The 19,405-nt window shown below is 40.3% G+C and overlaps 1 protein-coding gene across 2 annotated transcripts; it reads left to right on the top strand.

The window, feature by feature from the left end:
* The first annotated feature begins 808 nt into the window (after positions 1–808).
* LOC124004671 (ectonucleoside triphosphate diphosphohydrolase 3-like) lies at positions 809–19,033 on the top strand. 2 transcript variants are annotated; one of them, XM_046313346.1, is made up of 10 exons: positions 809–928; positions 2,920–3,039; positions 5,304–5,421; positions 6,992–7,151; positions 7,504–7,663; positions 11,274–11,504; positions 12,161–12,421; positions 12,538–12,648; positions 13,367–13,504; positions 17,387–19,033. In XM_046313346.1, exons 2-10 carry the CDS (start codon positions 2,923–2,925, stop codon positions 17,576–17,578), a joined length of 1,488 nt encoding a protein of 495 aa, XP_046169302.1. In that variant the 5' UTR covers positions 809–928; positions 2,920–2,922; the 3' UTR covers positions 17,579–19,033. The 2 variants fall into 2 exon arrangements, with proteins under 2 accessions (XP_046169302.1, XP_046169304.1); XM_046313348.1 differs by lacking the exon at positions 17,387–19,033 and adding an exon at positions 13,638–14,081.
* Positions 19,034–19,405: the final 372 nt, after the last annotated feature.

Here is a 19,405-nt window from a genome sequence, read left to right on the forward strand (position 1 = left end):
TATATATAGTCATAGAATGGTAACCATTCCAACTTTGAATTTGCATAAACTCTTGAGGAACTCGTACACCTCTGCAGGCCTCAATGAAGCTTCAAACCTGTCAGTGTTCAACCTTAACATATAATAACAATATAACAGAATAAATGAACAGATGAACAGGAATGTAATCTACTCTTAACGGGTGGCCAACAAAAATATCTGTAAGCCACACCCCTAATAAGCCACGCCTCCAGTGCAGGAAACCCTCAACTAACCAAAGGTGCAAATATGAACAATTGACTAGCAATGGTTCCTTGAGGAACTCCAGGGGTTCCTTGAAGATCTCCAGGGTTCCTCGAGTCACCACGAATTCTAAGAGTATACTATACTGTATGTCAAATAGGTTGGGTTGATTCACTTACCTCACCTGTGTCGGAGGGTGAAACTAAACTTGCTACAGTGCACCCGATATTGGGTCAAATTCTAACTAATGTTCCAGACATTGTTTTCGTCACTGGGTTTCTGTAGAACTCTGCCTTGTGTTTAAACAATCAATAAATGAAACACTTGCCAAACACCCAATTGCAGTCAGTGTATGAGAGTGATCTACTGTAAATATTTAACTCTGGTCGTTATTGCAAGAGAGAATGTGTTCTCAGTGACTTACCTAGTTAAATAAAGGCTGTTGTGTGATAGATTATCTCTATTGTCTATTTCTCGTAATATAAATTAAACAAACATCCACCGCTTTCTTGATATTTGTCTTCTCAGATGGGGAAGGGCCTCTGTTGGGTGTTGCTGGCCTGTGCTTGAGGCCCCTCCTTCTTGGAGTACAAGTCTCCTGGCCTGTTAGGCTGATCAATGAGGAATGAGGAGCTGTATTCTTCAGAACACTTACTTATGCTCTGCTGCTTCCAACTGACGAAGGAAGGTCAACACTCACTCTGAGGTAAGCTAACAGATCTAGTCATTCATTCAGAAAAAGACCAGGGGGATGTATTGTTATCTGCAGGGTAAGATACTGTGTGAGACTACTCATTCTGACCTTTCATATTTAAGCCTATCATTTTTCCTATCCGTTTTTTTTGTGTATTGTAGGTCATTTGAGTAATTCATGAAGGTAATGTAATAACGATTAATTAATAATAACAATACGCTTTATTCCAATTTTGTATTGTCCTTTGAAGGAATACACCTTCAAACCATACTGTGTTAATTAAGCAAATGTTGAACTTTAAGAGTTAACAAAGTGAACATGCATGTTTAACGAGGTAAAGAGGTGCAGAAGGACAGGTTATGTCTTATTCCAAGCACCACAGCAAGAAACACTGTCTTGGTGTGCATGTTCTCATGGAACTCTTTAACCGTAGCAAGTCATGTGAATAAAAACATTGCTGGTATTGTGCCTTGCCTTGGGGTGGAGACTGCTCAGTAGAGACGGAGAGTAGTAAGGTGCTTGGGGCATAGTGCCAATAGGTTGGGGGAGGTCAACATCTCACCCTCAGACACTAAAGGCAACATGATACATAGAAAGCAGCAGTATAATGCATTCTCACTGTTCCCAATGAAAGATTATTAGTTAGTTAACCTGCTGAATTCGATATGCATTCTGCTTCAGTATACACATTTCTCCATGTAAGAATGTGCAGGACAGTTAATACTCTGTGGTTTGTATTTTTTCCATGTATGAAGATGAAGTGAATGAAACAACAACATGTTCTGTATCTTAATTCATTCAAATCAGTGGTTATGTAAGCTCCTTCAAAGCAGGTAGGCCTAATGCTTTGTGACCTCGATTTTGTGTATACTCCATATGGTATTTGTGGAAGTAAAATAATATATTTGTTGTTGGCTACTTTGTAGTCATCCTTGACATAAGGATGCAGTTACACCAGTGGTTACCAAGATGGTCTGAATTAAAAGGTCAGAGGTTAGGACTGTAACCTTATATGAAACGTCATGTCTTTCAGCAGGCAAAAACTTAGAGTTGAGTGTTTTGGGAGGGACAACATTACCACTGCACTACATTACATATCAGATCGCTATGCAATTAGAAAAGGTCTACAGCAGGGATACTCAACTCTTACACTACGAGTTCCGGAGCCTGCTGGTGTTCTGTTCTACCTGATCATTAATTGCAAGCACCTGGTATAAATCAGAAGGGAACAATGACAAAATACAGTGGAACTGGTTTCGAGATCCAGAGTTGAGTTTGAGGGGCCTACAGTATCCTTGTAAGAAAGAACAACAGCCTTGTTGTTAATTTAACATTAGAAAACATCCCTTACAAGGTGTGAAAAACATTGGATTACCTCTGAGTCTGTGAAAGGCTTCAGCTCTGGAAATAGCTCCCACAGAGTCTGTCATCTCACAAATGACAACTGTGACCAGTGTGCTTGCTCAGAGAGATAAACAGAAACAGTCACTTTATGGCTAAACTAGACCACTGACTGTCCTGTAGCTGATGACACAGTGCCCATGTCCCAAATGGCATCCTACTCCCTGTATAGTGCACACATTTTGATCAGTGCCTAAAGGGCTCTTGTCAAAAGTAGTGTACTATGTAGGGAATAGGGTGCCATTTGGGACAAAAACAATAGGTGATGACACTGACACACAGAAGAAAGAGATACTGGTGATATAATTGCTGTATTTATCAGCAGTTGCAAGCATGTAATTACTGTATCATAACGTTCTCAAAAAAACAAAACAAAACAAAAAACAGACAGTTTATTTAGCTTATCAACCAGCTTATGATTAGAATCAGGTGTGCTAGATTACAGGGTTGGTTCTGAAACCTACAGGATGGTATAGCGCTCCAGGAACAGGGTTCAGCAGCCCTGCTTATTGCATTGGGGTTTGTTCAGTCTGTGTAAGGCCTGGACAACATGATACATGTCAAATGTCAATGGCTAAAACATGCTGTCCTCTGCCCTACAGGAAATGGCAGGCAAGTTCTGGACATATCTAGCTTTCTTCTTTCTCCTGGCTAGTCTGGCTGTCATCATTACTATGTCCCTGATCCAGGGTCATAAGCGTGTCTTTGAGTCACGTCTGAAGGTAAAAACAACAACCACATTCCTGATCCTTCTCTTCTCAAATAGCTGTATTGACAGTGTAAAGCATTTGCTAAATGACTAAAAATGTAAATGAATTACCTCGTATTTACCCAGACATCAAGACAATCATCACAAGCAGAAGGTGACAGATCAGCCTGGGTCTCTACAGCCTGTTTAGGAGTCAGGCCAAACTACAGTGAATGGGGGCAGTTAGCATAGATGGCATTATAAAGACCAGGGTGGTTTGTATTCATGGCAGGTCCATGTTGGGGAAACATTTGCTGCGAGTGGGACACACTCGAAAGGAAGGACGAAGGGACACTTGACTAGTTGACTTGATACAGCTTTGGGTAACAGGGTTAATACATGATTTCCTATTAATCAAAAGATGACTAACGTTTCATAACTCTGTGAAATGAATCAATCACCTTTAGTCAGCACACCAGGTCTATATAAGAGAAGGGAAAACTAACTTCAACTCTGCAGGAACTGAGACTCTGAGGTTGGTTCAAATAGTATTTGTTTTCTTTCCAAATTTTTTAGCTGTGCTTTATTTAATCTCGCTTGACGCAATGGAATGGTACTAATGGAAGTAATCCACAAAAGTGCAAAACCTGCCCATCTACCACTCCAGGACAGGCTCAACCAAACACTCAAAGATAGCAAATACTTGGCCTGTTTGAATCCATGTCTGGGTCTGGAATGTGTATTATTGCTGCCCTTTTAAATTTTTTATTAGGATCCCCATTAGCCAACACCAATGGCAACAGTTAGTCTTACTGGGGCCTGACACATAACATTTACAATTTACATACATTTAAAAACAATAACATGTAGTGTGGGCATGTGTTTGCATCGATCAGTACATGTCAGTACATACACACACAAAATACACACAATCAGTCATTTTCATTTCTATGGATTTGCCTTCATGCCTGAGTGAGTGTTTCCTGTGTTTACAGAGTAGCTGCATTTTTCATGTATTTACGTTCTGTCCCTGTTCTCAGCTTTATGGAAGTAATAATCACACCATAATGGAGTGCAATCATTGTGCTTCTAGTCAATCAGGAACGGAGTGCAATCATTGTGCTTCTAGTCAATCAGGAACGGAGTGCAATCATTGTGCTTCTAGTCAATCAGGAGCGGAGTGCAATCATTGTGCTTCTAGTCAATCAGGAACGGAGTGCAATCATTGTGCTTCTAGTCAATCAGGAACGGAGTGCAATCATTGTGCTTCTAGTCAATCAGGAACGGAGTGCAATCATTGTGCTTCTAGTCAATCAGGAATGGAGTGCAATAATTGTGCTTCTCGTCAATCAGGAACGAAGTGCAATCATTGTGCTTCTAGTCAATCAGGAACGGAGTGCAATCATTGTGCTTCTAGTCAATCAGGAACGGAGTGCAATCATTGTGCTTCTAGTCAATCAGGAACGGAGTGCAATCATTGTGCTTCTAGTCAATCAGGAACGAAGTGCAATCATTGTGCTTCTCGTCAATCAGGAACGAAGTGCAATCATTGTGCTTCTCGTCAATCAGGAACGGAGTGCAATCATTGTGCTTCTCGTCAATCAGGAACGGAGTGCAATCATTGTGCTTCTCGTCAATCAGGAACGGAGTGCAATAATTGTGTGATAACGATGAGGTATTTGATGGACTGTACTTTAGGGGATAGTGGTTGTTTACCATAACATACATTATTGCCTTTCATTATACAACGATTATGTGCGTGCCACTGCATCATTTCATCATCTAATAGAATCCTCTTACTGTTGGACAGCAATATAGAGTATTTTTTATCAATTGACTTTGACCTGTTTCGTTGTATGAGTGAAGTAATCCTGCAGCAGGAGGATTTGATCATTCAAAGAAAGAAAATCTGATCATTTCTAAAGGGAAATGAGTTTTGATAGGCGAGAGTAGGCGATCATTTAGGTGTAGCCTATGGTTGCATTTCGGATACACTTGTATATTGTAGTAGAGATCAATATCTATCTTGTGTTATTGAGCTATATAAAACAAAGGTTGTGTATGGCTGCATTTCAGATACATTTTTGTACATTTGAATGTTGCAGCAGTAGGCACATTTATTCTGTCTGGTTCTTTAGCGCTTGAGCGAGCGAGAGAGAAAGAGAACTGCGGGTTTTCAGTGAATTGATAGCAAGGCTCATCTGCAACAACAAAGTGATCAAATGAAGATAAAACATCTGTATATGAACTAGCATCTTGGATATGTAGTGTGATTTCCCTGCTCTCCTCTATATGCAGTATGGCATAGTAATCGACTCAGGCTCCTCCCGCTCTACTATGTATCTGTATCAATGGCCAGCCGAGAAGCAAAATAACACTGGAGTGGTGAGCCAGACACTCAGATGCATGGTCGCTGGTGAGTCTGCATGTTTTTAACATTTTTATTTTATTGGCCCAACCCTCTTCAGAGAACTAAAGAAATGTTTTATTTTCACAGCTATTTTGTGAAATAGACATTTTACATATATGCACAGTATTACAAAAACAGAAATATATGTTTGGGATAAACACATTAAATGTGGATACATAGTACTGAGACATATCCGGTGAACATGATAGTGTTTTCGGTCCTAACTATTCTAGAGCATCAGCTTTTAATCCCACCCCTCAGCTACTTTCAGCCCATCCCACCTATCTCCATACACCACCCTCTCTTGATTTCAATGTGACATATATTTTTCAACTGTCCTGTGATGTCTTACATCAATTCTGAACCTTTCCAATCACATAGTATCCACAAATTGTAAGTTAAAGATGAATATATTTGCTGAGAGTATTATTATATTGCTGATATATTGACTTTTGCTTTCCAAATCGTCTAATGGTACAATTTGTAGGGTTCATTTTAGATGAATGTTGTTCTTTTTCAGCCTCTCCTGAACCCGTGACCCCAACAAGCTACATGGGGGCAAAACCAGAATAAATTATCGAATCATTATGTCTCTTCGCAGTGAAATCTGCAGAGCTGAGATGGTTGTATGCCTCATATACTGTATACTGTCTAACATTATGCAGCAAGAATGCTGTATAATAATTGACATTTAAAAACTGAGTCTGTATGTTCATATTGAGATGCAGTGTCACTGGTGAGTCTGCATCGTAATGTGATGAACCTGACACATTCTCACACAGGTCACAATCTTGTCCTCATATTTCTTGTATTTTACCCCCTTTTTCTCACCAATTTCGATCTTGTCTTATCGCTGCTACTCCCCAATGGGATCAGGAGGCAAAGGTTGAGTCATGCATCCTCTGAAACATGACCCGCCAAACCGTGCTTCTTAACACCTGCCCGCTTAACTCGGAAGCCAGCTGCAGGAAACTCTGTACAACTAAAGACCAGGGTCAGCCTGCCTGGCCTGCCAGAGCGTGATGAGACAACTAAAACCCCCCCAGCCAAACTCTCCCCTAACCTGGACGACGCTGGGCCAATTGTGCTCCACCTTATGGGACTCCCGATCACGGCCAGTTGTGACACAGACTGGGATCAAACCCAGGTCTGTAGTGACACCTCTGGCACTGTGATGCAGAGCCATAGACTGCTGCGCCACTCGGGATGCCCTTGTACTCATCCTTTTTATGAAGGTGTCATAATACATTACATTTTGGAAAAGGACTTGCATGTGAAATGCACTTTACTTTTGATGATGTCATCAGGTAGAACTTTTTAACTTTATATTTTTTTCTACAAAACATGTACTGCTTTCACAAATGTTGAAACTGGTCTTGTGCTGGAGATAGTGAAAATGAGGTTGAAAAGTGGTGGAGTTGCCCCTTAAGCACCTGGTTTAAAACACCTGGTTTAAAACATTTAATCCAGTGTTGTATAGTGATGCAGACTTGCTAGCTATCTAGTGCATCAATTGCTTGTGACTTTGAGAACAAGTATTGTATGACTCTGAGCTCAGTCTGATTTGATTCCCTAGGCCCTGGTATCTCGGATATGTTAGTTGACAATGCACAGGACCAACAGTCCTGGGTGTCGATCAGAGAATGTATGAACAACATCACAAAAATCATCCCCGCAGACCAACACAATTCAACCATCCTCTACCTTGGGGCAACTGCTGGGATGAGACTGCTACAGTGAGTTGTGGGTTTGTCTTCCTCCAGTGTGAGCGTACCTCACCAATCTTCTAGGTATGGAGTCCTTTACAGTCTATCTGGCTGACCTCACCAATCTTCTAGGTATGGAGTCCTTTACAGTCTATCTGGCTGACCTATCTCTGTTGTTGCACTTCTGGGAATGGATCCATGGTAGATACAGAAGTAGACGTGTGCATGCGCACACATGCACACACATACTGATCCCACACACAGAATACTAATAGGTTTTACACCATATTTAATCAACCTACAGTAGGCATATTATTGACCTCTACATTCTCTACTGGAGATAATATACAACCTCAAAATGTATCTCTCTCTTGATTACAAGTTCACAGAATGAAACTAAATCCAATGAGATCTTAAAGAACCTGCAGAACTACCTCCAATCTCTGCCGTTTAACTTCCAAAACGCCTCCATCATGTCAGGGGACGAGGAGGGGCTGTACGGCTGGATCACCGTCAACTATCTGATGGGAAACTTCCTGGAGGTACATTACAATTTTACATGAACTTCAAAACCTTTACAATAATTTTAGAATTACCTAAATATCTCGTAGGCATGCAGTGGGGCAAAAAAGTATTTAGTCAGCCATCAATTGTGCAAGTTCTCCCTCTTAAAAAGATGAGAGGCCTGTAATTTTCATCATAGGTACACTTCAACTGTGACAGACAAAATTATATTTTTTTTCTCCAGAAAATCACATTGTAGGATTTTTAATGAATTTATTTGCAAATTATGGTGGAAAATAAGTATTTGGTCAATAACAAAAGTTTATCTCAATACTTTGTTATATACCCTTTGTTGGCAATGACAGAGGTCGAACGTTTTCTGTAAGTCTTCACAAGGTTTTCACACACTGTTGCTGGTATTTTGTCTCATTCCTCCATGCAGATCTCCTCTAGAGCAGTGATGTTTTGGGGCTGTTGCTGGGCAACACGGACTTTCAACTCCCTCCAAAGATTTTCTATGGGGTTGAGATCTGGAGACTGGCTAAGCCACTCCAGGACCTTTAAATGCTTCTTACGAAGTCACTCCTTCGTTGCCAGGGCGATGTGTTTGGGATCATTGTCTTGTTGAAAGACCCAGCCACGTTTCATCTTCAATGTCCTTGCTGATGGAAGGAGGTTTTCACTTAAAATCTCACGATACATTGCCCCATTCATTCTTTCCTTTACACGGATCAGTCGTCCTGTTCCCTTTGCAGAAAAACAGCCCCAAAGCATGGTGTTTCCACCCCCATGCTTCACAGTAGGTATGGTGTTCTTTGGATGCAACTCAGCATTCTTTGTCCTCCAAACACAACGAGTTGAGTTTTTACCAAAAAGTTCTATTTTGGTTTCATCTGACCATATGACATTTTCCCAATCTTCTTCTGGATCATCCAAATGCTCTCTAGCAAACTTCAGATGGGCCTGGACATGTATTGGCTTAAGCAGGGGGACACGTCTGGCGTAGTGTGTTACTGATGGTAGGCTTTGTTACTTTGGTACCAGCTCTCTGCAGGTCATTCACTAGGTCCCCACGTGTGGTTCTGGGATTTTTGCTCACCGTTCTTGTGATCAATTTGACCCCACAGGGTGAGATGTTGCGTGGAGCCCCAGATCGAGGGAGATTATCAGTGGTCTTGTATGTCTTCCATTTCCTAATAATTGCTCCCACAGTTGATTTCTTCAAACCAAGCTGCTTACCTATTGCAGATTCAGTCTCCCCAGCCTGGTGCAGGTCTACAATTTTGTTTATGATGTCCTTTGACAGCTCTTTGGTCTTGGCCATAGTGGAGTTTGGAGTGTGACTGTTTGTGGTTGTGGACAGGTGTCTTTTATACTGATAACAAGTTCAAACAGGTGCCATTAATACAGGTAATGAGTGGAGGACAGAGGAGCCTCTTAAAGAAGAAGTTACAGGTCTGTGAGAGCCAGAAATCTTGCTTGTTTGTAGGTGACCAAATACTTATCTTCCACCATAATTTGCAAATAAATTCATTAAAAATCCTACAATGTGATTTTCTGGATTTTTTTTCTCATTTTGTCTGTCATAGTTGAAGTGTACCTATGATGAAAATTACAGGCCTCTCATATTTTTAAGTGGGAGAACTTGCACAATTGGTGGCTGACTAAATACTTTTTTGCCCCACTGTATGTATATGTACTGATGTGTGGGCAACTGTCAGTAATGTGTGTAAGTGTATGTAGGAACTATTTTTGGTTCTATTGTTCTCATTTAAAATGTGTGTCGTTCTGTCCTTGAGCTGTTCTTGTTTATTGATGTTCTGTATTATGTCTTGTTTTATGTTTTGTGTGGATCCCAGGAAGAGTAACTGCTGCTTCAGCAACAGCTAATGTGGATTTTTTTTTTTTAAGGAAAAAAGAAAGGGAAATTTGAACACAAAATCAATGTTTATACAGTATATACTGTATAAATGTAGGGGGTAAATCAGCTTAAATATTGCAGACAAATTGTGGTTTATGTCAGTGTAATAATTATATGGAAAGTGGAAATCAAAACTGGATGGTGTAACGGCGTTCGTCTGTTGAAAGAAGAGAGTCGGACCGAAATGCAGCGTGTAGGTTACTCATGACTTTAATGAACTGAATCGCGGTACATGAAATAACTGAATACTAAATACAAAACCACAAATGGAACGTGAAAACCTATTACAACCTATCTGGTGACTACAACACATAGACAGGAACAAACACCCACGAAATACAAAGCGAAACTGAGGCTGCCTAAATACGGTTCCCAATCGGAGACAACGATAAGCACCTGACTCTAATTGAGAATCGCCTCAGGCAGCCAAACCTATACCACACCCCTAATCAGCCGCAATCCCAAATAATACAAACCCCAATACGAAACACAACATATAAACCCATGTCACACTCTGGCCTACCCAAACATATAACAAAAACACAAAATACAATGACCAAGGCGTGACAGATGGTTTTGAAGGAAAATATATATATTTAAAAAAATTATATATATATATATATATGGGGGGATTGGAAATGATGCAGACAATTATTTCCAATCCCCCACATATTTTTTCATATTTTTAAAATATATTTTCCTTCTTTATTATTTGACCATAACCCTACCACCCCTCCCCTAATTCGAGTTAACCCATGGACAACAATACTTAGGCTCCTACTTCCAGCTTATACATACCATATACATTTTATGGACACGGTACAGTTTACATCAGTTACCTTTTATTTGATACATTTTTTTTTACCCTTCAACTACCCTCAACCCCTCATTTATTTCTGAAAAACATCCAGTTTTGATTTCTATTTGCAATTTTTTCTTTAACTGCGCTGTGATGCTTCACAAATGTTCTGAACCTTACTATTCTCAGTTTCTATAGATTGTAAATTAAAGATGATTTTAAAAAAATAGTTATATTATATTATTGATCGAATGACCAGGGCTTTCCATGTCACCCAGCAGTGCTTTTAGCAGAGTTAGCTTTAGGTAAATGTGGTGATTTTTCAGACATTCCTGAACCTGCGACCAAAAACAAGCTATATGTGCAGTTCCAAAACAAGTGACCTAATGAATCTGTCTCCTTGCAGCAAAATCTGCAGAACTGGGATGGTTGTATCCCCAACCCATTAAATTGGTTGCAAGGATTTTGTATAATCATTTAAATGGAAAAACTCAAAGTTTTGAATCCGGCATTGTTTTGTATACCAGTTAATAAACCATGTGCTATGGAATCAGCACATCAAACATCTCTTCCCATCTACTTTGCAACCTGTATGGTGCAGCTGTCAGTTTTTTGTCCTTAAATGGAACTGGTATATTTTTTTATTGATCCAAAAAGATTTTGACCAACTTTGGTCTTCAATGCAGGGCCGACAGACAAGTTTCTTAGCTTCTACAATGCTTAAAATAAGACTGTTTTGCGGCTCTATATTGAACCTTTTCGAGGGCCATGCATGAAGCGAGCCATTGAACCCTTCAATATTTATTCTAGCAGTGTAGGGTTTTTATCTGAATGAATGAATGAATGAATGAAGAGTACAGTTCTTATCACTGTGTTTCATAAAGATCCTAATTGATTTGAAAACATCAATCTATCCTCTGGTTTGTAGAGAAACATATGGAACATGTGGGTGCGGCCTGCAGGAGGGAAGATGGTGGGCTCCATGGATCTAGGAGGGGCGTCCACCCAGATAGCGTTCACCCTCCCAGATCCCAACGCCCAGGGAACAGACATCATGCGGGTCTCCCTCTATGGCTACGAATACAACATCTACACTCACAGCTTCTTGTGTTATGGGAAGAACGAGGCAGAGAAGAGAGTCCTTGCTGCTTTAGTGAAGGTACTGTGTAAAGGGAATTTGGGTTGACTTCAAATAGTATTTGTTTTCTTTGGACTGGGACTATTGCAGCGGTAAAGTAGTTGAAAGAAAATAAATACTACTTGAACCCAGAATCTGTTAGGATGTCATCCCTCGCATTCATTCCTGGCAGCATTGTCAACATGATGATGATGCTGCTGCTTTTATACTTAGCTAAGTGTTGTTTTTTGTGTAATTAATGCAATCCCTCTGGCTAAGTCCACAACACCCATTAATATCTTATTACCACACCCTATGAAATCTGAGGACACCTCATTACCTTGACACTTTACTGTCTCTCGGAGATGAGGCAAAGTGCATTATGGTATTAACCGTATTGATCTGTCCATTTCTATATGGTTTTCTTTGCAAGCTTGGTCGAAAAGTGTCTATTTTGCTAGGATGGTAGATAATGCATGCACAACTGAAGACAGCCATTTTGAGGAGACAACAATGTAAATAGTGGTCCCACTTTACTTATAGCAGTTCTTATACCTGTGTAGCCTAGTAACGCTGTAATTACTACAGTAGACAAGAGGTTCAAGCTCAGCTATTGATCCTTTGGATTCCTTCTTCATAAATGTTCAAGTGACATACTGTAAATACTTTTACTGTGCTCTCTTTGTCTCACCGATCAGAACTCTGAGAACACTACACATGTGACCAACCCCTGCTTCAATCTTGGTTACAACATGACTGTGTCGGCTGAGTCCATCTTTGGGACTGAGTGCATAAAAACGCCTGCCGACTATGACCCCAAGCAGATGATCACCCTGAAGGGGTCATCAGACAACGGAGCCTGTAGGGATGTGGTGAAATCCATATTTGACCTGACCTGCACGAAGAACTGTTCCTTTGACAGAGTATACCAACCATCCGTGGGACCCGGGGACTTTCTGGTACACGCGCAAACGCACACAGACAGACAGACATACTGTATATATAGGGCATATTTTGCAGTTATCCATAAAATATTGTGTCTGTCTGAGCTCCTAACGTGTGTTCCATCCCTCAGGCCTATGCTGGGTTCTTCTACACTGCTCAGGCTGTTGGGCTGAAAGGCATTTCACAACTGGACCAGTGGAACTCCTCTACCTGGGAATTCTGCTCCTGGGACTGGCCCACCGTGAGTCCATGTTGTTGTTGTAGTTGTTGAGGTTTTTGTTGTTGGTGGTGGTAGAGGTCATTCTGCTCCATGGACTGGACCCCTGGGAGTCCTTTTACACTGGCAGCTACTGACGTAGGATCTTAATTTGAGCCAGTGTACTACAGCAGGAAAAAAATCCTGCAGCAACAGGAAATGTGAATTATTATGTGGATTATAATTAATGGTATTTTTTGTAGGGGATTATACTTTTTTCGTTAGGGCAAATCAAGTCTGAAATTTCAAAACTAGATTACACTACAAGTTTCTCAGCAAGAAAAGAGTGATCATATTAAGATCCTACATCTGTGCAGCAATTTTCACATTTATAGCTGTGACAGAGAAAGGGAAGAGCTTGACATTAGCTAAAACAGGGGTAAGCATAGAAGTCAAATATGATGTGGGGTAAGCTTACTCCACCTGAGAAAGAGTGGCCATGCATTCCACTGTACTGTATCATCTGAGGTTAATTTATGAGGACCTTTCCTGGGTGCTGTTTTACATGGAACTTCATACAGACAACAGAGACATATTTTGTAAGACGGGTGCTGTCCAACAATTATCAAGGTTATTGCAATTATTAGATGGTTATTGTACTATTAGAAATGTATCAGAAGAAATTATTAGAAAATTGCCTCAACACATGGAAACTGTAATGGATAGACAAATGGAATGTTGTTTTTTCCCCTTCTTTTTTTAGCTCACGCTAAAAAAGGGCTGGATAGATGAAAAATACAGAAAGTCCTACTGCTATTCAGCACATTACATCCAGACATTACTTGTAAATGGCTACAAGTTCAATAAAGACACTTGGAAACACATTGACTTCCAAAAACAGGTAAGTGTGGCAGAATACAGCCAGGTACCTTGGAGGATCCAAACACATGCTTCCAAATGAAACGTTTCTATGGTCATATACTGTACTGCAAAAAGAGAAACCAATATAATGGTGGGTATACTTTCATTAACAGAGGTCAAGATCTTGACAAGGATGCGGCTAGAATCGTTTCCTATGCCCCCAGGAAATGGAACTTGTGATGGAAGTCCAGACTGGAACTTCCAGCTGAAGTCTTTGCCTGTTAGACTCAATGAAGTGTAACATTAAGTTTTTCTTTCAAAATCAAAGCACAACACAGACTGGTTACAGTAGCTTGTTTGACATGATGAAAAATGGGGGATTTGTCCCCCAAGATGACGATTCTCTGTTTTTCATTCTTACAAACAAGCGAGCTACTGTCTCTCTGTCCTTTGTGTTTTGGGTGTCAGGAGAAATTGATGCCCTTTGTCCCATCATCAGAGGGGGTTGAAAGGCATGATTTCTTCAGTGGAAGAAAAGACAGATTTTAGAGTCATTTTCCCCCTGGGGTGCATAGTTTGCCTCAATTATTTATAAACGGCAATTACTCTTCTAACTTGTAATGTTCATTATTCATTGTTGTCTTTCAGCCTTTTCCAATAGACTATTGATGTTAAAAAAGAAGGCAGGTCACCCTTGATACAACTCAGTATTCCAAGTCCATCCATGTCTGATGATGTTGGGAGATGATGTGGAAACCGGCCAGTAGGGGCAACAGTGAGCGCTGTTATCTTCAATTAGGTTTAGGTTTTGCTAGGGCGTTGTTGACTGGATGGCGGATGGGCATAAGCATCTATAACTTCGAAATTTGACGTTTGAGAAACATGGATGAACGTCTAATTCTGATGTGAGACTGTGAGAGCTTGTAGCAAAAAAATATGATAGAGGATGCCAGAATTGGGAAAAGGGTCAGGATTTCTGAACTCCAAATCGACCACTAGTCCCTACTCTCCTGCCACTCATGTAGATCAGAGAGGATTGGATAGGTGGAAGTAGTAGGGAGATATTTCCACCTAGCCAATCAGAAGGTAATATGAAGATATTGACCTAATTTTTACACTGTATCAATCCAATCCTATCAGATCTAATGTGGTGCCTAAGATGTAAGGGCTATGTGACCATTTGGAATTGAGCAATAATCTATTTTTAAGTCTGTTTGTCCAATACATTTTAGGCTGGGGTGGGGTGATGGGGTGATGGAGATAGGGGTTTATATGTGTGGCAGTGAATCATTTGAGATTTTGCAAAGATAGGTTTAAGCTTCCTCAACTACATAAACCGAGGCAATGCATTCCATGACCTTTGGGATCTGTAGATAAATAAGGAGAACAGATCAGTTGTGCTGAACCATCTGGGGTTAATTTATGAGGATGTCAGATAGCCTAGTGGATAGAGCATTGGGCCAGTAACCGGAAAGTTGCTGGATTGAATCCCAAAGCTGACAAGGTAAAAATCTGTCGTTCTGCCCCTGAGCAAGGCAGTTAACCCACTGTTCCCCGGGCGCCGAAGACGCGAATGCCGATTAAGGCAGGCCCCTGCACCTCTCTGATTCAGAGGGGTTGGGTTAAATGCGGAAGACACATTTCAGTTGAATACATTCAGTTGGATAACTGACTAGGTATCCCCCTTCCCCTGTCTTGTCTGTCCCCTAGGGTGTAGGAGACAGTGGTATTCAAAGGTCGGATTACCAAATTTAAAACGTTTTTAAAATTAAGAGTACATACATTTTTTATATTGGACAATATACAAACATTTTTATGAAAGATAATTTGAAAACTACAATTTTATTGAATAAATGTGTTTATTGCTTCTCTTCATTTTTATAAGAGAGCTGAACATTTCAAGAATTGAAGGTTATTTGTTTATGTGAAAATCAAAAAGTCCCAATTTTAAGGTTGTATTATTGGATTTCTAACGAAAAAACATGGGGCACCCAGAAATTCCTTGTTCCGTTTCCGGTTCTTGTTTTATCATCTCTTCATATGGGACCCAGAACTTAATCGAGAAACTCACCAAAGAATTTAGTTTTGGGTTAACCAAGATTAGGGTGTAGGGCAGGGCAGATTAGGATTAGGGTGTAGGGCAGGGCAGACTAAACTGGGGCCCGTGGGCCAACGTTTGGTTTGGCCCGCCAGAATAATTTTAAAGCTTAGTCAGAGTTAGAAAAGTAGAATACACAAGGTGCAATTTCGAAATTTGGTAGTGCATTAGCAGTCTACAGTTCTACTTGTAATCATCACCAAATGAACAACCAGGCACACAGGGCATGTTCCTGTGCCCTGACCTCTAGGGGGCCCCCATGGATTTTGTTAGTCACTCAGAAAACATATGAACATGGCATAAGTCATGGCAAAATGTGTAGAACGGCAGGATATTCTCCTTTGAAACTGCAACATTTTCTCAACTTCCTATGGAAACATGAATAGAATTGCATGAAAATTGTTTTAAAACTGCCACATTTTCTCTACACCTATGGCAAATGTGTAGAATTGCAGAGAATTTACTTTAACACTGAAAAGAAAACTACCAAGAGGGGTGGCACTAAAATGTTTTGCCCACAAGGTGGGTGGGTGGGCCTCCCAACCAAATGTCGATTAGGGCCCCCAAAATGGCGCTTCTGCCTGATGTCTTCCTGAAGGTTCCAAACCCTTTCTGATGCATTTCTGTTACTTCCTGCTGAAAATGCAAATTGTTACACCTTCCTATTTTCAAGTTATGAGCCTTATGAATATATAGACCGTTTCTGTGCCACAACGGTTACATTTTTTTCATTCATCTTTAATACTGGTAATAAGAATGTGTTGATAGGTGTCAAATATATTGCTACAATTTGATTAATGCTTGAAGTGTGATTTTATGATTGCTTACTGAAAAGTTGTTGTTTAAATACCCTAAAAAGCTATTGTTTACCTCTAAATAGATCATGTCTATTTGTTCAGCCTGTGGCCCATCACTCAGATTATATTTTGGCCCACCAAGCGCAAAAGTTTGATCACCCCTGGTGTAGGGGCTATGGTGTAAGGCAGGGGGCCTCAAACATTTTTGGTCTGTAATCCCTTTTTGATATCAATAAAATGTTCGCCGTCCCAACATGCAAAAAAAGTGATGTAGTCAACGGCCAACATTAACTTTTTAAATAGGTGCTATGACCTAATTTTATTACAAATCAGTCTGACAGAACTTCAATCTGAAGAAAGTATAGTTTGAAGTGGCTGAATTGCATCAGAAAGGTATTGGGAGGTTCAGAAGATCATCAGGCAATAATATTGTATGATCTTCGGTGTAGAAAATAACACATAATTGATGTTCTTTCCCCCCCCCCCCACTATGATTTAGTCTTGTCCACTCTGTTCTAATGAGGCTTGTGGACATTGTGGAGGGAAACAGACACATACATGTTCCTGAGAGTCTCATCTTTCAGTGATGGGGTCATAGTATTTTGTTAAAACAGTTAACAAGTTAAAACAGCTTAAACAGTTCAAAAGATAGAGCCACATGTGTAGGCAGAAAACAGAAACCCCTGTTGTTTATTACAACCACATCTAGTGGCTACCAGAAGTTACTGACACAATAAATCAAGCGACCCCGGTTTAGTTTCACTCGCGACCCCATTTTCAAATCAGGAGACCCCTAGTTTGGGAAACACATGTCTGTTTTAAGTGAGTCTGTCTGTCTTCAAACTGTCTTGTCAATACTCTACTGTGTGGTGTGCCCCCTAGGGGTCGGCTGGGGGCGCCGGGTAAAATGACCCAAGTGAAAAAGTCTGGGAACCCCTATTCGCAGGTATAGGGGCTTGTGGTCAATAGTCTGTTTTAAGTGAGTGTCTGTCTGTCTCTCCTCATGCTGTCTCTCTGTCCCCTCCAGGTACATAACACAAGTATAGGCTGGAGTCTGGGCTACATGCTACATACATCTAACATGATCCCTGCTGAGGCCAAGCTGGTGCGTCTGCCCATGGCCAACTCTGTGTTCAGTGGCCTCCTCTTCCTCTTCACCGCCCTCACCATCGCCAGTGTCATGTTTCTGATCATCAAGGCTGTGCATGCCTGCTACTGACCCCCACTAGAGGGCAGAGTGTTCAAATTACAGTTACACCCAAGGTTGCAAAATTACAGTAACTTTCCCAAAATGTGTTCTTTCCAGAAATCCGGGTTGGAAGATTCCTGGAATCAGGAGGGAATGAGCAGGAAATCTGGGAATCCTCCAACTGGGATTTCTAGAAAACCTTAGAATTTTGGGAAAGTTACAGCAGTTTTTCATCCATAGTTACACCTGATGGAGGAAAGTGCTTCTGGTCCCATCCAGACACAGTTACAGCAGGCAACAATAGAACATGGATAGGAGGAAGGTATTATCACCAGATATTATCATCATCAGTTAAAGAGATTTAACAGGATCTTTAAGCCCACATGCAGTCTTATTCATTTTATTTTTTAAATCAACACTATATGTCTAATAAATCACTGTGTGTTTATTTCATGAAAATAACTCCAAATATATTTGCTATTATTTATTTTCCTGAGCCTCCTTTTGCCATTGAAATGCTCGGTCTGAACGTGTGGGTGTGTTGATACAAATGTAAATATATTTACATACACATCCCTGATTGGCAGATAGGATCGTCTAGACTCTAGACTAGAGCCTACCCCGCTTACCCCTTCAAAGTAGGATGAAACATATGCAAATAAAAGTTGACTGGTCATTGGTCAAAATAATCAGATTGTGATGTCATACTGTGGGCCAAAAAACCCTCCCACCTAAACAGTGTAGAAATATAATTTTAAAAAAGGGGGAAATCACGTTTTGACTGCACTGCGCCTTTAAGCACTTACAAAAGCATAACATATTGTACAAATTGAAATTTGTAACATATCATATGCATTGCAGGGTAATTTAAAAAATAATTTTGCAAGAGGTATCATATCATACAAAATGGATACAATTGTACACAATTGTGCAACTTTTTCAGGGTATTTTGGGGTACTTTCAAAACTACTGGCTGAAATTATACAAAACATAATAATGTATCTTAAGCTGTTAAAAGGATCTCCATTCCATGTGTTTGAGTGTTTTCAGTGAGAAGATACACTTGAGGGTCAGTAATGCATTATAAGATCTTGTTCGGTGCTTTAGGCTCATCCCAAACAGATGAATGAGACAATTCTAAGAGATTCAGTGACTTCAAACGCTCAATTGGTCTTTAAAGTATGATAAAAGAGAACTATTATTTGCATAATGAACTGCTGAGCAAAAATGATCGCCGTTTGCACTAAGTCATCGGCTATACAGTACTGGAGATCAGGAGGTTGAATTAAGGTTGAAGGTAGCATGGTAAACACCTGAAATTACTAAAATCTCTTTATTACATATTTTGCTGGATGGCATGGCATTGTCGGTTATCTACCTCTGAGATCTTGCATGTTTCTCGTCTGATGTACTATATCAGCAAATCCTTGTCATGCGGTCATTTTTTGTTGGTTGAATGTTCCATATTAACAATAAACTGAACATTACCCATGAAGTTATCATCTCTAGACTCCAGCTAGTTATATCTGTTTCCTTCCTCTTTTTTTTATTTTACCTAGCCTACTTCCCCCTGTAGACTTTATGTATGTGTTCTGATTCACCACACTTGTGTGCACTTGTACTTTCCCCTTCAGAAGGGCGGAGATTTGGGATGCATTTTCCTTTTTAATCCGTTTTTGACTGCAATTCAATGTGCCCTAGGTCAACAGCTACAGTACCAGAAGGGGGCAGTCCTTGACCATAAAGATTTACCTAGTGAGCCAAGAATTGACATCCTTTGTCCATTGTCTTTCAATCCGTTTCATGGTTGAAAAGCACCTCATCTTCAAAGAAATCAAACCGTTTTTTCTTCATCTC

The sequence above is a fragment of the Oncorhynchus gorbuscha genome, linkage group LG19 (assembly GCF_021184085.1).
Source record: "Oncorhynchus gorbuscha isolate QuinsamMale2020 ecotype Even-year linkage group LG19, OgorEven_v1.0, whole genome shotgun sequence".
NCBI classification, from domain to species: domain Eukaryota; kingdom Metazoa; phylum Chordata; class Actinopteri; order Salmoniformes; family Salmonidae; genus Oncorhynchus; species Oncorhynchus gorbuscha.